This window comes from Ursus arctos, unplaced genomic scaffold (genome assembly GCF_023065955.2).
Source record: "Ursus arctos isolate Adak ecotype North America unplaced genomic scaffold, UrsArc2.0 scaffold_26, whole genome shotgun sequence".
Taxonomy (NCBI): Eukaryota; Metazoa; Chordata; class Mammalia; order Carnivora; family Ursidae; genus Ursus; species Ursus arctos.
Genome location: NW_026622941.1, coordinates 44,395,068 through 44,418,987, shown reverse-complemented (window position 1 = coordinate 44,418,987; position 23,920 = coordinate 44,395,068). Strand labels below are relative to the sequence as shown.

General features: G+C 36.2%; 2 protein-coding genes across 2 annotated transcripts; both read right to left on the bottom strand.

Annotated features, from left to right (window-relative positions):
• Window positions 1-8,809: 8,809 nt before the first annotated feature.
• On the bottom strand, window positions 8,810-9,721 carry LOC113255943 (olfactory receptor 6C2-like). Its single transcript, XM_026499648.2, has one exon. It carries the CDS (start codon window positions 9,719-9,721, stop codon window positions 8,810-8,812), a length of 912 nt encoding a protein of 303 aa, XP_026355433.1.
• Window positions 9,722-17,970: 8,249 nt separating this feature from the next.
• On the bottom strand, window positions 17,971-18,936 carry LOC113255873 (olfactory receptor 6C2-like). The gene has a single exon (XM_026499612.1). The coding sequence runs from the start codon at window positions 18,934-18,936 to the stop codon at window positions 17,971-17,973; it is 966 nt and encodes a 321-aa protein (XP_026355397.1).
• Window positions 18,937-23,920: the final 4,984 nt, after the last annotated feature.

Here is a 23,920-nt window from a genome sequence, read left to right as displayed (position 1 = left end):
GAGAATGTCTATGCAGTAATTCCGCGTGTAATGATGGTATAATGTCTTTTGCCAATTTGGGGAAGTTTCCAGCCTTATTTCTTCAAATACTCTTTCAGCTCCACACTCATTCTCCTGTCTTAGAAATCTGATTATAGGGATATTACCTGTTTTGTTTTTGTCCTGAAGGCCCCTGAGACTCTTTTCACTTATTTTTCTGTATTTTCTTCCTATTTTTTGGATGGAAAAGTTTTATCAGTCTGTGCGCAAGATCTGTGATTCTCTCCTCTGTGAACGCCCCTCTAGTTTAAGCCCATCCAGCAAGTTTTTCACGTTGGTTATTTATTTATAATACTGTACTTAAATGTGATTTAAAAACCCTCTATTTCTTTGCTGAGATTTTTTATTTTTTGTGTTTGTTTCCAGAGAATTTGTTATTGCTTTTTGAGGTAATTTTATGATTACTTTTAAAAAATTCATGTCAGATAAATCCACATCTGGTTCATCTCAATGTTAATATTTGTTGCCTCTTCCTATTTGTGTTGTGATTTTCCTGGTTGTTGGTCTAAGTGATTTTTGTATATCTTGGACATACTAGGTATTGTATTATAAGACTCTGGATCCATTTAATTTTTTTTTTTTTTTTTTTTTTTTTTTTAGCAGGCAGTTCTCTCGTTGAGGTGTAGTGTGAGGGCTGGGTGGGTGTTCATGCTCAGTTTCACATTGAGCCTTGCCTATACCAATACCAACCTGGTAAAATTGGTGCACTGAGTCCTACTGCCTTACTGCTGATGAGTGGAATTTCAGGTCCCTTCTCAGCCCCACTGACACCTTCCCAGTGAAAGAAGGGCAGTGACTCACATAGCCTCATTGCCTGAGTAGGGACTGATGGATGATTACCCACTGCTGGGTCTCACTGCCCCCAGGGAAGGGTATGGGGAGGTATGGCTCATACCACTTTGTTGCTCTAAGCTCCTAGGAAGGCTCTTCTGACAGGAGGAAGCTCTTCAGAAGCATTATCTCATATCTTACAGCTCTGTGCCACAGCTATAATTGTTATCAGTTCAGATCAGAAATCAAAGGACTAGAGTCGTGCAATTTGTGTAATGTGGTGCATCTGGGAAGTGGTGAAGCTTGGAATGAAATTAGGGATCCCTGACTCTAGCGGTTGTCCTCTAGTTTTCATCATCATACGGTTGTATTTCATGGTGTCTATGCAAGGTGCTGAATGAAAATCCTGTTAGGTACATAGAGGAAAGCAAGGTGGTGAGGAGACACCCTGATCTCCCTTTGTTCCCCTGAAAGCAGGAGGAGTGATTAGATTTCTGGGGGGAGTAGAATATCTCTGATAAAATTCCACTTAACATCACTAATGCTGATCTATACAATCCTCTATGACTAAGGTTTGTTATTCTTTTTCTTCAGAACTCATAAGACAGTATAGCTGTTACTAATTGGTGCAATAAAGACTCAAGTATTGTTTGGAGGATAGTTATGCTTATTCTCTTATAGGGTTAAACAAGCGGTAAACTCAGAAAGGATCCATACTATTGTACATTGTCATAAACAAAACAAAACAAATCTGGACTTAGGAAGGAGAGACTGTATTCAAAAAGATTATTGCAAGAGGGGTTGAGAGCGTACTGCAATAAGGGGCAACTATTGCAATAGGAAGAATATTGTAACCATAAGATTTGCAAGTGTCTTGAGGGTTAGAGAAAAGAGGCTTTTCTTGTACACAGAGGAATAAACAAGGCTAAACAAGCAGGATGTGGAAAAGTGGGATGAAAGGTATGGGGAAATGGGAAGAAAAGTTGGCTATCTCCTTAGGCATAGATTTGGGAAGTGGCCAAAGAAAGATTTCCCAAGGCAATGACAGTTATTGCTGAGCTCTGAAGGATGGATAAGATTTATCTAAAGTGCCAGCAAAAAACTAAAAATTAAAAAAAAAAATTTCTAGAATGAAAAAAAATTCCAGGGAAAACAACTTTTCTAGAATAAACCAGAATCTAGAAATAAAAAAGATAAGAGTATTCCATATGTTTGTACATAGAGGACATATGAAATATGAAAAGTCATGAAGAATATAATCACTAAGAGTATGAAGATTTTTCCTTGAAAACTAATGCCTAGGTTCATACTTTTTTTTCATCTTTTATATTTTACACTACTGATTTCTAATCACTATATAACCTGGGTTTCATACATTTTTTGAGTGAATTTTTCTGGAATTTGTTCTCATCATTGTGCAAAATAGAGCTTCCTTTATAATTGGTATTTCAATATCAATATATATTTTAGTGCTGGCCTGTTTTTCCCCTAAGAAAGGCTGTATTATTTCTATCTTAATTATAAATTCTTATTCAAGATGTTATCTGTAGTCCTCTAACATTAGTCTTCATATTCGAAGATTAAGTACATTTATTTTTGCATGGGCTACATTTTTCATATTTTTTATAAAGATATTTTGTAATAACTTCTTGAGAATGGTCCTGATAGTTATGTAGGTAGGAGCATCTCTCTATCCCTAATTGTCTTTTATTCTGTGAAGCCTGAGAGAGCTGAAGAGAAAGGCTGGAAGCTAGCAGAGGCTGGTTCATGAGGTTTCAGAAAGAAGCCATCTCCATAACATAGAAGTACAAGGTGAAGCAGGAAGTGATGACATAGAAGCTGCAGCAAGTTATCCAGAGGATCTACCTCAGATCATTAATGAAGGTGGCTACAGTAAAGAACAGACTGTCAGTGTAGATGAAACAGCCTTATATTTCTAAGAAGATGCTGTGTAGGGTTTTCATGAGTAGAGAGGAGAAGCCAATGTCTGGCTTCAAAGCTTCAAAGGAGAGGCTGACTCTCTCTTGTGAGGGGTTAATGCAGCTGGTGACTGGAAGTTGAAGCCAGTGCCCATTGACCGTTCTGAAAATCTTAGGACCCTTAGCAATTATTCAATCTACTCTACCTGTGCTCGAGAAAAGGAACAACAAAGCCTGGATGATATAGCACACGTGTTCACAACATGGTTTACTGAATATTTTAAACCTACTTTTGAGACCTAATGCTCAGAAAAAAAGAATCCTTTCAAAATATTACTGCTCATTGACAATGCATCTGGTCACTCAAGAGCTCTGATGGAGATTTACAATAAGATTAATGTTGTTTTCATGCCTGCTAACACAACATCCATTATGCATACACAGATCACAGCGTAGTTTTAGCTTTCAAGTCTTATTATTTAAAAATACATCTCCTAAGGCTTAAACTATCATAGAAAATGATTCTTCTGATGGATCTGGGCAAATTGAAAACATTCTGAAAAGGATTCACCCTTCCAAATGCCATTAAGAACATTTGTGATTGATGGAAAGAGGTCAAAATATCAACATGAATAGGAGTTTGGATAAAGTTGATTCTAGTCCTTATGTATGTCTTTGAGGCATATGAGACTTCAGTGGAGGAAGTACCTGAGTTGTGGTGGAAATAGCAAGAGAACAAGAATTAGAAGTGGATCCTGAAGATGTAACTAAGTTGCTACAAGCTCATGATAAAACCTCAATGGATGAAAAGGTGCTTCTTATGGATGAGCAGAGTAACTGGTCACTTGAGATGGCATCAACTCTTGGTAAAGATGCTGTGAAGGTGGTTGAAATGATAACAAAGGGTTTGGAATCTTACATAAACTTAGTTGATAAGCAGTGGCAGAGTTTGAGAGGACTGACTCAACTTTCTTTTTTAATTTTTATTTTGTTACATTAGTGACCATACAGTACATCCCCAGTTTTTGATGCAATGTTCCATGATTCATTGTTTGCGTATAACACCCAGTGCACCATGCAATATGTGACCTCCTTAATATCCATCACTGGCCTAATCCAGTCCCCCACCCCCCTTCCCCTCTGAGGCCCTCAGTTTTTTTCCCAGAGTCCACAGTCTCTCATGGTTCATGACTCAACTTTTGAAAGTTATACTGTGGGTAAAGTGCTGTCAAATAGCATCACATGCAACAGAGAACTGTTTGTGAAAGGAATTAACTGATGTGGCAAACTTCATTGTTGTCTTATTTTAAGGCATTGTGACAGTCACTCCCACCATCAGCAACCACCACCCCATCAGTTAGCAGCTATCAACACCCTCCACCAGAATAAAGATGATAACTTGCTGAAAGCTTAGATGATGGTTAGCGTTTTATTAAAGAATAAAGTATGTATGTATGTATTTATTTATTTATTATATATTTATTTATTTAAAATGTTAAGGATTTATGTATGTTGAGAGAGAAGAATAAAGAGAGAGTGCAAGCTGGGGTAAGGGAAGATAGAGAGAGAATCTCAAGCAGACTCTCCGCTGAGTGCAAATCCCCATGGGGGGCTTGATCCCACGACCATAAATTCCTGAACTGAGCTGAAATTGAGTTGGACACTGAATGAGTCACCCAAGAGCCCCTTATTTATTGATTAAAATTTTTTTTTATTTGAGTATAGTTGACCTTAATATAACATTAGTTTCAGATGTACAGCATAGTGATTCAATTATCTGAAATTCTTTGGGTTAATTAATACTATATATTTGGTCCTTTCTCTAATCTTATTACTTACATAGCAGCTATCTCAAGTATTCCCTATCTTCAATCGTTGCATTCTTTGTCATTTTCCCACATTGCTGATTTAAAAGGCATTTGCTTTAGAGACCTCATTAGATGGCCACATGGAATTTCACTTGGTTGCTTTAAAAGGTTTTCTTCTTATAATTAGAAAGGGCAGATATCTGCTTCCATTTTGTATCTTGTCCCCTAGTTTATCCTAAAGAATAAGAAAAGCAAAATGAGAGTAAGAACAGGTCATTGTTAACCTCCGCACCTCAATACCAGGATAAGGGCCACCACAGCAGTTCCAATGGTGGTAGAGACAGGAACTGTATCTGCAGCCCAGACACATCCCCTCAATTCCCAACACCACAGTTCCAGAAAAGTAACTCATCCCAAGGCACCTCTTTCAGCTGCGTGTACTGAGGATGGTATCTTTTCCTAAAAATTACCACCATCTTCTCCCAGCTGTTAATATTTCACATTATTAAGAACACTGTCATGAAATTGACATTGATATTAAGATACAGAGATTAAAAATAGAGTTAACATTAAAATGTAAATGACTGCGAGCAGGGTCACCCACTGACAAAATGTCAGCAAATAAATCTCTCAATGGAGATAAAATATACACATTTTATGCATAGTTTTTGTTTATTTTTTATTTTTATATTTTTGCATAGTTCTTGTTTAAAGTGAGGGTGAGATTGTGGCAAAGGATGCTTAGGAGTGTCCGCCAAATTCCACGGCATGGAGATGAACTGCCTTATATTGATACATAAAACAGGTTTTCAGTGACTATCATATTTGTCATTCATACTGAAAAGTCACATTTCATTAATGGTTGTTGAAACCTTTCACTAATTATTAAAATAACACATGATATCCATTTTTTGTTTTAGATGCTTTCCTCAGAGAAAACACCATTCTAGAGTTCAAAAAGGAAAAAAAAAAAAAGTCAAAAAAAACCCCTTTTCTGATAGTCATGATCTCAGATGTTTACTGAACCCTAAAGTTGCAAAGGGTGAAAAAAGTCATCCAGGAATGTCTTGTCATGGAGATGGGTGGGTGGGCCCTGATTGCTCATTCTGTGATTTCAGACTTACACAGAGAGCTCAGCAATTGCAGTTTTCACTAAGTGGTCCACCATCTACATAAGATGAAGAGTTTTTCAGCAAGAAGCCTGCCTCCTTGTGAGCCCAGGAAATATTTTCTTTACCCTGTTAACTACAAAGCTTATGATAGTTTAAATGGGTAGATAAGGATCTCTGTTTCTGTAAAAATTGATATTCTGATATTTCTAGCACAGGAAAATATTTCTAAATTAACAAAATTGACCCAATTTTCAATTAAGTGAAATAAACACATATGTCCTTGGTGGTTATGACCTAAACATTACTAATGAATCTCTTGTGTAAGACTCTGGGAATATAGAGTGGAACAAACAGAACTGGGGAAAATGTCCTGCGAGACACAGATACAAATAATGTTAACATCAGTGTAGGCAAGGTATGCAATAATAAGTACCAGATTACAAGGCCAAAGGGAACTTTCTTTTCTTTTATTCCAACATCATTTTAAGTACTTGTAAGATGATAAGGACAATTTTTCTAATTTATTAATCCTGTAAAATGTGTAATGAATGCTTAGTGTAAATATAACTATTCAGATAAAAAAAGAAAAAAGATTTTAATAAAGAAAAGGCAAAATGATTACTGTTGATAGTTTTCAGAAATACCTCCCAGAGTTTTATGATTCTTGTGTTTTTATATTTCATGGTCCTTTCTATTTCAATTTTATTATTTATTGATTATTTTTTCTATATATGTGTCTGTTTTTCTTCTGATTTTTTAGGAATAACTGGCAGATAAAATTGTATGTAATGATTTAATACACATAAACATTGTGAGATGAAAAGCAGTCAAGTTAATTAACATAGCCATCACCTTATGGTGAAAAAAAATATTTTTTTATTTTGTGGTGAGAACGCTTAAGATCTCTTAGCCAATTCCAAGTGTATAATATGGTATTATTAATTATTATCCATGCTGTACTTAGATCCTCACAACTTATTCATCCCCTTTAAAATAATTATTTTGAATTCTATTTCACATAACTCCTAGATTTCCATCTGTTTGGTCTTAGCTACTGGAAAAATATTGTGCTCCCCTGATGGTGTCATATTACTTTGCCTTTTCATGTTTTTATGAAACATCATGGCTTTGCAGTGATGTCTACAGATTTGAGGGAGCAGTTGCCTCTTGCAGCCTTTTCAAACTGGCTTTGGTGGGAAAAGACTGGCAACTCCAAATGAGTGTGAAGCTGTCCGCTAGGTGAGGTCAGTGTTTCCACTTCCAGGGAGGGTGCAGTAGAGCCTCAGTGGGCTGGGCATAGAGCAGTGCAGTCTAGTCATAGCTGCATTTTAGGCCCCAGGGTGTGGAGTGCAGAGCGGTGACAGCCTGGCCTAAATGGTCCTGGATCAAAGCTGTGACTGAGGACCCAACAGGCAGGGTGCATGGTAGCAGAAAGGAAGAAGTGACCTGGTGAAATCCCCTTAAAAGGGATTAATTAATGACAGACCTTCAGAGCAACAAGTTTTCAAAGAGTAAGGTGAAAAAAAAGCTCCATTATTAGGATGTCACTAAAGAATTACTAGTGAAATATCAATTGTAATGTGTGAGAAAGCCACTTTACATCAACATGCACATTTTAAAATGCTCAATCAGATTTATTCAATTTATCCTAGCTTGTAAGAGTTCCAAATATAGTGAGGATTGTGATTTGAATGGCAAAGCTTTGTACAGAGGGCTAAATTTACTCCCTCAGTTAAGCTTAGGGGATCTGCAAGAGCTTGAGGGACCACATCCATGTGCACAATCCCTTGTAGAGATCTTGAATATATTCCTTCTGATACAGTTACATACTTTACTCCTACCAATGTACATAAAGGGTCAATAAAAACAAAATATAGAGACGTATTATATTCCATAATGCCCTCAATGCAATAGACTCCTTGAAAATTGGAAAGGGCAGTTTGAACACTAGTTATTCCAAAAATGTGACAAAAGTCTAGAATTTTTTTTTTAAGATTTTTTTTATTTATTAATTTGACAGAGAGAAACAGCCAGTGAGAGAGGGAACACAAGCAGGGGGAGTGGGAGAGGAAGAAGCAGGCTTCCAGCAGAGGAGCCTGATGTGGGGCTCGATCCCACAACGCTGGGATCACGCCCTGAGCCAAAGGCAGACGCTTAACGACTGAGCCACCCAGGCGCCCCTAGAATTTTTTTTAAATAATTGTTTCCCCACAGTGAAGGTGAGAAGAAGTAGTATGGACACTTAGCTGGAAAGGTTTATGGGACCAGGAGAGGTGAAAGAGGGGTGGGTAGTAGTATAACTTCACAACTTTGTGTATATTATGTTTAGTACTATTTTCCTCATGTGGTTGTTCTGGCCTGGATTTGAATTTATGGGTGTCTGAGGAGGATGATGCCAAGATCAGGACATAATATTCACACCATTAAATTTAATAGTACTTACTTTTAACGATACTTTAGCATGGGTCATAATTGCACCCATTTAGCCAAAATAGAGGTAACTGTGTATGTGGTCCCCTTAACTAAGTGACAGGGATAGTTCTGTAAGACTTTACCTGTCAAATCTGGTGACAACTGAGTTGAGGTGGGGCAGAGGAGAAGCTTTATCAAATTTGCTGTGACTGCCTGTCTTTGGATGGAGACTATAGCTGAGATGGAAAATCAACTGCATTCATCACCAATGTGAAGCTTACAAAGTCATGTAACCCTGGCATCTGGCTGGTAGGTGGGGACAAAAGGGATGGTGAATCACATATTAGGTGTTTTACAGGCCGGGTCTAGAAATGGTGCACATCACTACCACAGCCATTCTGTTAACTAGGGTACATAGTCACACCTAACGGTATAGAAATATGGAAAAAAAAAAAAAAGCGGTCTACTGTGTTTCCAGGGATAACAACCAACGTGTTTGGCAAACATCAGTTGCTGTCAGACACTAAGAGTAAATACCCACAGAGTTTAGTTTTAGTGGAAAGTAAAAAATGGAACAGGGTTCACAGTAAGCTGTTTAAAGAAAGTGAGAATGTCCGTATGACTGCAGAATAAATGATATAAAGACAAATAGTATTAGAAGCTTCAGGTTTTAAGCCTCTTCCTCCTTCCTTTCAGTCGGATGCATTGAGTCATTTCTCCTTTACATCTTTGAGAGGAATGCAATTTTTTAAATTGAGTCATGAAAAGCTTGCTTCACTTGCTTGTTTCTCAGTGTGTAAATAAAGGGATTCAACATTGGTGAGATAGAAGCAATAAGGAGTGAGATCCCCTTATTAATAGCTACTTCATCCTTGGCTGAAGGTTTGACATAAATGAAGATGCAGCTACCATACGTAATGGAAACAACGATCATGTGGGAGGAGCAAGTGGAAAAGGCCTTTTTCCTTTGCTGGGCAGAGGGAAACCGTAGAATGGTCCCAATGATATAAACGTAGGACAGAACTACACACATGAGGGTGAAGATGAGGGTCAACGCAGTACAGACTATAACCATCTGTTCTATCAACCATGTGTCTGAGCAAGAGATCTTCAGGATAGGAGATGTGTCACAGCAAAAATGATCAATGATGTTTGAATCACAGAATTCCAGGCCCAAACCTAGACTCATTGGTGGGAGAATGATGATGAGTGCTGTTACCCAACAGAAGAGGATGAAGTTCCTGCAGACTGTGGGACTCATGATGGTGGTGTAACGCAGGGGTTTGCAGATGGCCACATAGCGATCATAGGACATAGTGGTCAGGAGAAAAAAATCTGTTACTGCAAAGAGGTCTGTAAACAACAGTTGACTGGCACAAGCATTATAGGTGATGGACTTGTCCCCAGATGATATGCTGTATAAGAATCTGGGGACACAAGCAGTTGTGAATGAAATTTCTAAGAAGGAGAAATTTTGGAGGAAAAGATACATCGGTGTTTTAAGGTGGGGATCAATCAGAGTGAGGGTGATGATGGTTAGGTTTCCAGATACACTCAACATGTAGGAAAGAAACAGAAAGATAAAAAGCAAAATTTTCAGTCGGGGGTCTTCTGTTAGTCCCAGCAAGATGAAAGTTGTTAGTGACATTTGGTTTCTCATCCTTGACTACTGTTTTTTGCCCAAGCTGCTTGAAACAATAAGGAAGAGTATATGAAGAACTCCAAAGTCCTGGCCAGCGTGTAACCTCACGAGAAGTAAATCTGAGAGTGATTCCTATACACTGGTTAGTTGAGAAGTGAGTGCGCGTTAACACACGATAACGTTTGATTACGTCTTTGTGTTACACAAACTGAGTCTTCATATTTGAATCACATACTTTCTGTTGCTGCTTCTAATAAACCTACAGCTTAGGTACACTTGGTGTCAGTTCAATGTATCATCTTATAAACATAATTGAAAAAAAAATCCTCTGCATAAATTGCTTTTGATTCAACAATTCTGCCCTCCCCAAATTTTCTATCTTCAGACATGCTTCTAGCAGAGAAGACTTTGAAGAGAAAATAACAATGGTCTTTGGCAAGATAATCCCACTATTAAAGTTTACATGTGTATTAGTTATTAAACAGGCAATGAATACTTATTGCATAGCTTATGCTGTGTCAGCTTTTTTAGACCATCTTCTTGGAAGTGTGTTTAAGACTTTTTTTTTTTTTTTTTTTTTTGAGAAAAAGAAGACATTTTTACTGGCTATATTTTCTTAAAGAATCATTTAAATATGTTAACAACCCAATTTTTTTTCACGTTTTCACCATGGAAATTTTACTTTAAAGGTACATATTTAACATTGTGAAATTTACCTTTGGCTGTATTTTTCTTTCTACTTTTAGAATAGATTTTGATGATTTCTGGGATATCCTTGTGCTAAGAAGAGTTTGTCTCCAGCTTGCAAGCTGAGGTGTGGGATTGTATGCTCTCATTCAGTACTTCCTTCTAGATTTCTTCAGCAGTGAAAGCCCTAACATACTTTAACTGGCTGCTACTGTTTTGTATTCTCTAGATCTTGAGAACTTTCCCCCCTCTTTTCCCATCAAAGAGTTCTTATTAAGAGCAGATTCTTTTTTTTTTTTAATTTTTTATTATGTTATGTTAGTCACCATACAGTATATCCTTAGTTTTTGATGTAGTGTTCCATGATTCATTGTTTGCATATAACACCTAGTGCTCCATGCAATACATGGCCTCCTTAATACCCATCAACAGACTATCCCAATCCCCCACCCCACACCCTTCTGAATCCCTTAGTTTGTTTCCCAGAGTCCATAGTCTGTCATGGTTCATTCCCCCTTCTGTTTACCCTCCTTCATTCTTCCCTTTCTTCTCCTACCGATCTCCCTGCTATTTCTTATGTTCCATAAATGAGTGAAACCGTATGATAATTGTCTTTCTCTGCTTGACTTATTTCACTTAGCATAAATTGTGGAAGGAGCTGAGATGCCCTTCAACAGACAAGTGGATAAAGAAGATGTGGTCCATATATACAATGGAATATTACTCAGCCATTAGAAAAAGTGATTACTCAACATTTGCAGCAACATGGATGGGACTGGAGGAGATTATGCTAAGTGAAATAAGAGTAGATTCTTGATATTAAAATTCTAAACTGAATTTCTGTTGTTTCTTTCTAAATACATTTGACAATGACATATCGGTCCTTGTATGTATTGCATAGCAATGTGTTGGATTCAAAATTTATTACAGAGAAGTAAGGGGACATTAGGAATATATTTATAAAATTGAAGAGGCATATCCCTGTTTTTGTTTGTTTGTTTGTTTGTTTGTTTGTTTGTTTGTTTTTGGCTAGCCTTGTTTCAGTTTGAAATATAATCAACCACCTTATTATAAATGATATTTAGGAATTTCAGGTATAAGAGGTTTTAGCCATTTCTTAATTATATTTCCACATATTCACTTAAATTTCACCTACATAGTAATTGTCTCCTCTGTCCTATTTATCATTTGTACATCAACTCATCTGAATTTTGCACCATTTAAATTACTCTAGCCAAGGTCACCCACCACCAGCCTCGCTCTTGTTTCACTCATTAAACAAGATTCAGTCTTCATTTACCTCAAACTCTGTGGCATATGAGACTATAAACTGCTAACTTATGAAAATCTTTACAGCTTAGTTCCCACTATTTCACATTTCCTTGAATTTCTTGCTACTGCTTTGTCTCTTCTTTTCCATTCTCTTTTGTGGTTTTACATTTTCTAATCCCTATGGTTGTTTCTGCATCTGAAATCACTTCTCTAGAAAATACTTTCTTTCACTCACTCTTATAAATGAGGTGATTTTTGTAAGTAAGGCAACATCAGATAGGCTGGTAATTTGCAAATTTATATCTTCTAGGGAAAAACACATCTTACAGTATTCTGATTTCAACGTTCAGCTTATTCTTAGACACCTAGATCAGACACAGAGGGTTTGAATTTGCACTTTCCCCTTTTCCTTTCTGACTGTCTTGGAGCAATTTGCTGAACTTCTTTATCTTGTGCTTTTTTTCATGTGCAAAATTCAGGGAAAGACCATATTTACATCTTAGGGTTATACTGATAAATTTAGATAATATAGATAAAATACACAGAGGTGCATTTGGAATATGGTGAGCACTCCCTAACTACACTGAGCATTCTTATTTTGTTATCTTCTTATTTCTTTTTGAGAGTCCTGTAGATGTGCACATTTCAGGATTTAAGTGTGCCTCTCACTATTGTATATCCTTCCCTGTCAACCCTAAGTCTCATATAAGGACATTCTTTATTGTTCCCTTTTCTTTACTCCCATTTTATCACTAGGTCTTTCCATGTTGGTTCTCTTCTTAATTTGTTTCTTTTACTCTCTCACTCACAATTCTAATTTTATTCTGGGTGTCTTTATCTCATAGCTAAAATATTGCAAAAGCATATTAACATACACTTAGCATATGTCTTTGCTTCTCCATTCAATATTTTAAAATCAATGCAATCAAATCATTTTTTAAAAAGCCCAGATGTGATTAATTCTCCCCTATGTATTGTGGGAAAATGTTTCTGAACTGTTATTAACTGCCATTCATCCTATCCTAGATTTTTCCATGAAAGTCTTGATCTGTCTCTCAGTTACAAGAAAGTTAATTCATTTTGGCTTTAAGTAAGAATTGTGAACAGTAGAAGAAGGAATATATTTATGGATTTTAATTTTCAAATGCATCAAGCATTTAGATTAATGGAATATTTTCAGGTAATAAATAATTTATTCAGAGTAATGCGTAAGGACAAGTCTTTTATCCTTAGAGAATTTATGAAATTTGTTTAGCAGGGTTGGGGGCTAGTTTAGAGAATTTGATGGTTCTGGATGAGATCTCTATGTTTGGGTCTCTCTGCTATCTTCCAGTGTTACGGAGCCAGAATAACAGAAGGAAAGAAAACAACATTGACTTCTGCAGGTTTTTTTTTTCTTTGTAGAGATCAAAGGAGGAAAATAATAGGGAATAATTAGTTGCTCCTTGAACAGAGGCTAAAAGGGCTTTAGAGAGGGGAGGGAGGTGGAGGATTGGGATGGGCTGGTGACGGGTATTAAGGAGGGCACATATTGCATGGTGCACTGGGTGTTATACCTAAATAATGAATCATGGAACATTGCATCAAAAACTGCTGATGTATTGTATGGTGACTAATATAACAAAATAAAAATTATTAAAAAAAAATAAAAGGGTTTTAGAAAGTCACATAGTTTTCCCATTCTCAAAACTGGTATAGAATTAGAAGAAAGGTGTTCTCATGCCTAATGGTGGCAGGAAACTAAAAAAGAACATTTGGTACTTCATAAATTTTCCTGTATTGCAATTTGCTGCAGAAATACTAAAAGTGTCTTAAAGCTTATACGGAGAACCACTGGACCGTAAGAGTAATATGGGAAGGGAAACAAGAGGTCGATCCCACAGCAGTAGAGCACAGAAGAGGTATTTGAGGACCCGAAGAGATGATGCATTATTTTGGTAATTCCAGCTCTGATGGGTGCTGGTATTTCTTTACCTCTTAATATCAGAACTGTGCAAATATTCCAGAATTAAGGTGAAGCTAGGGTGAGGGCAGCAACACATATTGGTAAGAATTCATGAGAATGAGGTAGGTGGTGGAGTTAGGTAGAGAGGGAAGACACTGATATTAAGTTGAATTAAAAAATAAACGTTCAGTTATGATTTTCAGAGTTTGTAAATGGAATTTTTGGGACCCAAGCAGTAATTGTAATGCTTTTCATCACTCCCTTTTGCCTTCATTATAAAATTTAAGTTTCTTAGTGAACATATGGAGATCTTTCTAATATTTCCAGTGTTACTTCATACAATTGACCGAATTTCTTGTTCTATTCTCCTAGTGTACTTACACTGGCTGCTAGCTTACCATCCTAGTATGCATATACCCCTTAGGATATACAGTGGAATATTATTCAGCCTTAAAAAAGAATGAAATCTTGCCATCTGTAACAATACGGAAGGATCTACAGGACATAATGAAAATGAAATAATTCAGGTACAGAAAGAGAAATACCACATGATTTCACTCATCTGTGGAGTTTAAGAAACAACAAATGAAAGAACAAAGAAAAAAAGAAACAAACAAGAAAACAGTCTCTTGAGTCGGGAGGCCACACTGGTGATTGCCAGAGGGGAGTTGGGTGGAGCCTGGGTGAAATAGATAAAGGGGATTAAGAGTACACTTACCTTGATGAGCACCGAGTTCCGTATAGAATTGTTGAATCATTATATTGTACCCCTGAAACTAACATAACACTGTTAATTATACTTCAAAAAAAAAAAAGGAAAAAAAAGTGATAGTATCTCATAGTGAGAAAGAATACAGTCTATAGAGTCAGGGTGCTGGTTTCACATCTGCTTAAGTTATTTACTAGCAGTTCCCATAAAGGGCCATGCTTAAAATTATCTGTGGAGTCTCATAGGCGGATCCTTTTGTCTTTAGTGATTTCTGTACTTGCAGCCTCTACCCTCCCTATCTGTCTTTCAACTTTTGGTTTAGGTATAAATTTCACTGGGAATCTATGTATAACCCTTTAAGGTAGAAGTAGCTTTTCCTCTTAATATTCCCATTGTAGTCTATGACTAGTCTTATGATAGCTCTTGTGACTAACTTGTCAAACAGTGTTGACAAATTTTATGTTGAACACTATGGAGAGAGAAAGAGAGTGAGAGACTGAGAGAGCCAGCATGCATGTGAGCCTGTGGGGAGGGGCAAAGGGAAAAGGAGAGTGGGAATCTCAGGCAGGCTGCATGCTCAGGGAGAGCCAAGGAGGGACTCAGTCTCACCACACTGAGATCAAGACCTGAGCCAAAATCAAGGGTCGGACACTTAACTGACTGAGCCATGCAGGCACTCCTTTCCTGAATTCTTTATGAAGCTTGTGAATTTTGGTGCCTCTGATAACTCGTTCAGTGTTCTGCAAAGAAATACTAAGGGCAGGGTTCAGGGACTCTGCAATTTTGGACATGAGGCGATAGGTATTTCACACTTCTTTCTCAACTATTATTAGGTAATTAATTATATGGGCAGCTATTTCCTTTTGTAAATAAAGAGTCTGTGTCTTACCCCCCCCTCCAGTCCAAGAAAGAAATGGATTTCTTATGGAAAAATTAATTAGTTTGTTATATGAATGGTTTCACTTATTTCTACCATCTGAACCCAACAAGAAACCTGGAAGTGTGCTTTTCTAAGGTCTGGTGAATTGAACCATGTTAATTCTATCAAGACAGTAACATACAACAGCATCAGAGTCCTATGGACTGTAAATTACCTTGGATTGTAGGCATTTCTGCAGAAAAGGAGCACTAATCTATGCTCTGGGGAAGAAATTATTAACTGATAACCAGGTACCCTTTTAGACAGATTCATATAGGAATTGACCTTTCTCAACCCAATTGAGAAAATTCTTAAAGCTCTCGGTGCTTCATTGTGGCTTCCTAACTCAGAGCGCTGTCCCAGATGCCCAAATTCTGCTTTCTTTCTGATCACCAACACTTATCTTCTGTGATCCTGGAATATTTAGTGAATGTTCTGGTAAACCACTCTAATTCAGGTGTATTTTCAATTTAGTATAGTGCAAGGAATATTTGTGTTTATAATTAGCTCATTGCTCGCTAACTACCACATTGCTAATAATTTGGCACTCTGATGAAGGCACAGGTACATGTTGGTGTAAATGTATACTGATTGATAAGTGTCATGTTGTGGGCAGGTCATTTCTGTTTGTCCCTCCTACTTCTATGACTACTCATGAATCAATTCAAAACATATTTATTATTGAGAACCTATGATATGATTGGTATGGCTAAGGCTCCTTTTATGTGGGTGCAGGGCAAGCTGCAGTTGGAATGACTCAGCCAAACAGCACTTGAGAGTCTATCCAAACTTTAGGGAGAGTGTCTTACACGTAAGGCACATACTTAAGCCAAACGATGGGCAGATCACAAGGATGGCCTTACTTCAAATTCAGTAGCCCCAGGAAATATACTACTGTGGCTTGATTTTGAATTGCACATATACAACTTTGGGAGTTGTGAGTAAGTATTTTTCCAGGGTCCACTGAGGTGAGATTTGAGATTTATAGGAATTGGTGGGCCGAACAAAATTTTCTATTAAATGGCAAACAAGTGGATTCCCGATTTCTTATAAAACACTGATTTGGTTCTAACTTGAGTTGTTAGTGTGAGATCGAGGTGGACAGAATAGACAGGCTTCCCCAAATTTTCATTCTTTCAAAATCTGTTTTGAAGTACAGTTATGGACAAAAGGGGAGATTGTAGAGGGATGGACTGATTCAATTCTTCAGGCTGGCCACAAGTTTAAAAGTTCCTTTCTGGAGACATCTGGGCAGATGAAGGCAGTGTAACTCTATACCAAACTGCCTCTCATTATTTCTTCCCAATGATACAAAATTGTAAAAATGGAAAAGTAAATTCTACACCAGAGATGGGCAAACATTTTCTGTAAAAGGCTAGATAGTAAATAGTTTTTACTTTTTGGGCCGTGAGGTCTCTGTTAAGCTACTCGACTCTGACATTAAAAGAAGCCATAGACAATAGGCAGATGAGTGGGAATGGACATGTTTCAATAAAACTTTATTTACTAGAACCAATGGTAGCTAGACTTTACTCTCAGACCTTAATTTTCTGACTCTTGCTCTGTAATGTGTTCCTTACTCCTAAGGTACTCCTAAGGGCTTTCCTGGTGTTTAGCTAGAAGCCTGTGGTTTGAAGAGATGTTAACAAGGTCTCTTCACTTTCTCTGGGCCCAAACTGCAAGCCCACAGACTACTTGGCCTCTATTATCTCTGTTGAACTCTCAGCCTTATCACTGGTAAACCTGCAAGTGTTCAGTCAATTCCTCAGCCAAGGCATAAATGGGGAGCTTCTGCCCAGATCCCAGCTCAATATAGCACTGACCTGAGGATGCTAACCAGTTCAGCAGACTTGATCTTTGCCAACTCAACCTGGAGGGACAGCCATGTTGAGCTTAGTCTCTATCTCATACTGCGGACTGACCTAGTGCTAACTGTGACACATTTATTGACGTTTCCTATTACAGAGAGAGACGGTTTTGAGCTTCTTGATGTCAAGTTTCTTCATAAAATTCATTCAGTTTTATGACGATTAACGGAGAAAGCATGGGCTCAAATTAGTTACTCTGACAGGGTTGGAAGCAAAAGTCCTCTTATTTTTCATCTTGTCTCATGTTTTGTTGGTGTGTGTGCATGCATGTATGAGTGCTTGCATGTTACTGTCAAGCAGATGTGGTCTAAATTATTCTCTTGTTTCTTGAAAAAAATCTAAATATTCTGGTTTCCTTATATCTTTTGTATATCATATCTGTTTCCAGATTCCTGGTATTTATTTTCTTACTTTGGTTATGTTTTAATTTTACTTAATATGCCCATTTTGAGTTTACATTAAAGCTTATCTTATTAATACATTAAAACAAAGATGATATATTTCTTCCTATATTTCAAATGTTTCTTTTGGCATATTTACATATGTAAATTAAAGGAGTTTAGAAAAAGTATTGATTCAAAAAATTTCCCAGGACTCATAGACACTATATTTAATATGTTACATAATTTCTTTTTGAATACTAATAGAAAACATTAGTGAGAGATGAGAGAAGATTTTATTTCTTGGAAACAAATTCTCATGTTCCTTTATTGGAGGAAACAGTTTGGACTGAGATTAAAGAGAGAAAGAAATTATTTATTCTGAGTAGGTTCACAAATCATATTTAAAAGATTCTGAGGTTAGTTAACCTTACCGGACTAGTTAGGACTTCCAGAAAAAAAAATTGCATGGAACAAATAATTGCTTTCATTGATTTTTCAAATTCCACGTGCTCTTATTGTGTAAGATAAGTGCAATTTTTTTGATTGTGCCACTGAAAGCTTGTTTCACTTGCTTGTTCCTCAAAGTATAAATGAAAGGGTTCAACAAAGGGGCAACAGACGTAGTGAGGACTGATACCCCTTTATTGATATCCACTTCTTCTTTGGCTGAAGGCTTGAGATAGATGAAAATACAGCTGCCATATGTGATGGAAACAACAATCATGTGAGAAGAACAGGTAGAGAAAGCTTTCCTTCTTTGAGAAGCAGAAGGGAATCTTAGAATTGTCCTGATGATATATGTGTAGGAAAGAATGACACCTATCAGTGTAATAATGAATGTCAGTACTGCACAGATTATAACCATCTGTTCTATAAACCAAGTATCTGAGCATGAAATCTTAAAAATAGGAGATGCATCACAGCCAAAATGATCAATGGCATTGGAGTCACAGAATTCCAGCCGGAGGCCCATACCAAGGGGTGTGATGATGATCATCAGCCCAGAGATCCAGGAGCAGAGGACGAGGATGGTACAGACTCTGGTGTTCATGATGGTCATGTAATGCAGGGGTTTGCAGATGGCCACATAGCGGTCATAGGACATGGCTGCCAGGAGAAAAAATTCTGTGGTCCCAAAAAGCCCAATAAAAAATATTTGACTGGCACAAGCATTATAAGTAATGGTTTTGTCTCCAGTTGATATACTGTACAGGAATCTGGGAATACACACTGTTGTGAATGAGATTTCTAAGAAGGAGAAGTTTCGAAGAAAAAAATACATGGGTGTTTTAAGATGAGAATCGATGAATGTCAGAATGATAATGGTCAGATTTCCAATAATGCTCAGCACATAGGTGAGAAATAAGAAGATAAAAAGAAGAACTTGCAGCTGTGGGTCCTCTGTAAGTCCCAATAAGATGAATGTTGTTATTGCTGTGTGATTTCTCATTGCTACTTTTGACATTTTTGGCACTCTAAATGTAAAAAGTCAAAAGAAAGTATCTAAACAGAAGAAAGGAAATAATAAGGCAAAAATGAATGAAACAGAAAACACTAAAGCAAGAGAGAAGTTCAAAAGAATCAGGAGCTGACTCTTAGAAAGGATAAATAGCATTGATAAAACTGTTGTGAGACTGATCTGGAAAAAAGAAAAAACAAGATTTATCAGGAATAAGAGCAGTAACATCATTAGAGATTGTACGGATATTAAGAAGATAAAAATGAAATATTTTGAAAACATCTGCAGAATAGATTTAGTAGCATAAATGAAATGAGCTAATTCTTTGAAAGATATAATTTTCCAAAGCTAATTCAAGATGAAATACCTAATCTATACAGCCCTGTATCTATTAAAGTAAACAAATATATGGTTAAATCATCCTATAAAGAGAACTCCAGGATCAGATCTCTTAATTGTAGATTTCTTCTAAACATTTATGACAAACAAAAACACCAATTCTTTTTTTTAATAATTTTTAATATGTTATGTTAGTCACCATACAGTATATCCTTAGTTTTTGATGTAGTGTTCCATGATTCATTAATTGGGTATAACACCCAGTGCACCATGCAATATGTGCCCTCCTTACTACCCATCACCGGCCTATCCCATTCCCCCACCCCCCTCCCCTCTGAAGCCCTCAATTTGTTTCCCAGAGTCCATAGTCTCTCGTGGTTCATTCCCCCTCTTTTTACCCCCCTTCATTCTTCCCTTCCTTCTCCTACCGATCTTCCTGCTATTTCTTATGTTCCATAAATGAGTGAAACCATAGGATACCAAAATTATACAAATTCTTTCATAAAACTGATTGTCGAAAGCAAGAATTACAACATTATCTGATGGACCTTCTGATGTATATAAACATAATATAAATGAAAACCACAATAAAGAACAGAAGAGAGAAGGGTCCTATACAGTAATACATTTTCTTCATTCTACCTCCAGTGGTAAAAATGGATTCTAAGCAATCTGGGAAATGTTTACTGTGTATATGATAATTCACACACAAACTTTTAAGAAATGGTATAGTCAAAAACACATTATATAAATTAAAATGAAACACTAGGGCTGTTAATTTTAAGGCAAGAAATGGGAAGCAAAAGTAAGAACAACAATGGGAACAAACAAAAATCAAGTAACGATTAACAAAAATCCAAACATAAATATTTACATTGTATAAGTGATCAAAACATACCACACTGATTAAAAGATAGAGATCATTAGAATGTGTCTTTTAAAAAATTGCCCCCCAGATGTAGTATTTAAACACTTCACTTCGAATAAGATAAGCTGAAGAATTAAAAAATGAGTACCGTGTAAACCATAGTAAAGAGAATGTTGGAGTAACTATGTTAATAACACCACAAAGGAAAATTACACACTGATAAATGAACCAATTTACCAAGAATACGTAAAGATTCAAATTATTTATGTATTTAACAGTGCATCAAAGTATATGAAGAATAAACTGGCAAAATGAAAGAAGAAAGAGATAAATTGGCAATGATTGTTGGAGATTTCTCTTACTAATCAATGGAACTAGTTAACTGAAAAGCAACAAAATTAAAGAAAAACTATACAGTATCTCCAATCAATTCTATGTAATTGATATTTATAGAAAACTCTCCCTAATAATAGCAGAATGCTATTTTGAAGTGTGCATGGAAGATTCAACAAGATAGATATTTTAACAAGAGAGGCAATAGAAAACAAATGTGAATGTATTTTAAACAAATTGGAATCATGTAGAGGATATTCTCTGACCACAAAGAATTCAGACTGAAAATCAATAACCAAAAAAACCCAGAAAGAAAATATTTACAAATTAAACAGGCCACTTTAAAAAAAATTATTTATTTGACAGAGATACAGCCAGCGAGAGAGGGAACACAAGCAGGGGGAGTGGGAGAGGAAGAAGCAGGCTCCCAGTGAAGCAGGGAGCCCGATGCGGGGCTTGATCCCCGGAACCTGGGATCAGGCTCTGAGCTGAAGGCAGGTGCTTAATGATTGAGCCACCCAGGCAGCCCTAAACAGGTCACTTCGAAATAATTTATGAGTCAACCACCAAGACTCTAAGGAAATAAAATAACACATTGAAATAAATGAAAATAAGATACATCATATCAAAATATGTGGAAAGCAGGCAAGAATGAGTGGAAAATTTATAATGTTAAATGTTTATATTAGAAAAGAAAAAAGTTTCAAATCAAATATAAAATCTTTGACAATTAAAAAAAAACTAGAAAAAAAAGGTGAAATAAACCCAAAGAATGGAAGGGAAGTTAAGATAAAGATAAGACCAGAAATCAATAAAATTCAAAACAAAAATACAGTAGAGAAAATTAATTTAACCAAAAGCAGGTTCTTTAGAGATTAATAATATTGATATACTTCTAACCAGATTGACAAGCAAAACAAAACAAAATAAAACACTGACAGAGGGAAAACACACTTTCTAGAAAAATCAGAAACAAAACCTATCACCCCAGATCTCAGATATTGAAAGGCTAGGTAGAGGATACTAAAAGCAATTAACACAAATACTTTAGACGACTTAAATGAAATAGATGAATTTTTCAAAGTTGGCAAACTACAAAAACACATCCAAAATGAAATACATAACCTGAAATAATCCTACAACTACTAAAGAAATTGAATTTGTAGTTAAAAACATTCTAAAGCAAAATTTCCAGGGCTAGATATTTAAACATGAAATATTATGGATTCTCACAATCTCTTTGAGAAAATAAGAGGAGGGAATGTACCCCACCTTAGTTTTTGAGGATTTAAAAACACCTGTAAGATTTAGAGAGAATGCAAGGCCCAAAATAGGAGGTCACATTTGAAGAACATAAAAAGCGATGGGAGTTTCACTGCTTTACATCAAAACTTATTTTAAAGAAACCATCATTAAGACAATGTGACAAAACAAAAAACAATATTAGACAGATTTCTTCAGAAAACAGAATATATAAGCACCCTCTCCATCTCCTTTCATAAGGTCAGTGTTACCATGATGTCAAAACTGAACAAAGATATTACGAAAAAAGAAAAACTATTGACCAATATCCTCTATAAGCGTAGATAGAAGCTTTCAACAAAAGAATAGCACACCAAACTCATTATACTCAATAGCAATATACGCGTAACACGTCAGGAAAAGGTGACATTTACCCCAGGAATTCAATGTCGGTTCAATACTTGAAATCAATTAACTTATTCTCCACAATAACAGAAAAAAGAATTCTTCTGAATAGTTTCAGGAAAAAATATTTGACAAAATTCAACACTTATTTATGCTGAAAATTTCTCGGTAAAGTAGAAGCAGAGAAAACTGTCTTAATGTGATAGGATACCCAGTTATAAAAAAACAAAACAAAACTTCTGCTAAGATCAAATAGAAGGAGAAAAGCCTGAAAGCTTTCCTCTAAAATCATGAGCTATGAAAGGATGATTACTTCACAGCTCATGTTCAACACTGTGCTGGAGTTCCTAACCAATAAAATAAGGTGAGAAAAAAATGATGATACTGTAATTAGAAATTAGGAGTTAAATCATCTTCCTTTGGTAACATGACTGGGTAGATAAAGAATCCTAAATGACCAACAAGATAATCCTTGAATAAATGAGTTTAGCAAAAGCACAAGAGAGAGTGTCATGTATATTTAAAAATTGTATTTGTGTATAACAACAATGAGAATTTGAGCTTTTAAAAAATTTTTTAAAATGTCGTTTACAGCATCATTTAAACATGAAATACTTGAGCATAAATTGAAAAAATTATAATAGTATAGCATACAATGAAAACTTTAAAAAGCTGACATTGAGATATGCGTACACATATAACTCATTGGGATAGAACAACGTGTACTGAAATAGAGTAACATAAGGCAAAGTGAGGGAAAAAATGATGTCTTATCACAAATGGTGTTGCTACAATAAGATATACATATGGATAAAAATGAACACAAGGAAAATATAGATCATAGACCTAATAAAAAATGGTTTTTCAAAACACTGTTGGGGGTGCCTGGGTGGCTCAGTCTATTAAGCATTTGCCTTCTGCTCAAGTCATGATCCCAGGGTCCTAGGATCTAGCCCCAGGGCAGGCTCCCGCTCGGTGGAGAGTCTGCTTCTCCCTCTCCCTCTGCCCATCTCCCCATCTTCTGCTTTCTCTCATTATCTCCCTCTCAGATAAATAAATAAAATCTTTAAAAAATAACATTAAAAAGTGAAAAGGGGGTGCCCGGTTGGCTAAGTCAGAAGAGCCTGCGACTCTTGATCTTGGGGTCTTGAGATCAAGCCCCACATGGGGTGTAGAGATTACTTAAATAAATAAACTTTAAAAAAAGAACTGTTTAAAAAAAATGAAAAGAAAGGCCCTATACTAGGAGAAAATATTTACAAGACATGTATCTCACAAAGGTTACATGTAGATATAACATATATGTCTATACACACTATATGTATATGCACGTATGTATATTATGGATATGCTTCATTTCATAGATATGAAATACATCTTACTTAATCTATATTGCGTGTCTAATATGACAAAGATACAAAGAAACATGTATGTATAAGTATACACACATACTCATACACACGGTTTACTCATATGAAGACAAAGAGCCCAATAAAACTGGTCAAAGGTTTCTGCATATACTTCACATGGGAAGAGGCATGAGTATCAAATGTGCACATGAAAAGATGCTCAACATCATTAGTCATTAAGGAAATAAAAACTCAATGATAATAAGACATTACTAAACATTTGTTTCAATAGCCAAAAATCAATGTACTAGCAATAGCAAGGGTGGGAAGAACATGAGGCAATTGAAATTTTCATATATTGCTGGTGGAAATACAGCAAAACCATTTGGAATGCAGTTTTCCAGTTTCTTATAAAATTAATAATATATCTATTATATAG

Coding starts and splice junctions, on each gene's coding strand:
- LOC113255943 (XM_026499648.2), bottom strand. CDS start 9,721: ATGAGAAACCAAATGTCACTAACAACTTTCATCTTGCTGGGACTAACA.
- LOC113255873 (XM_026499612.1), bottom strand. CDS start 18,936: ATGAGAAATCACACAGCAATAACAACATTCATCTTATTGGGACTTACA.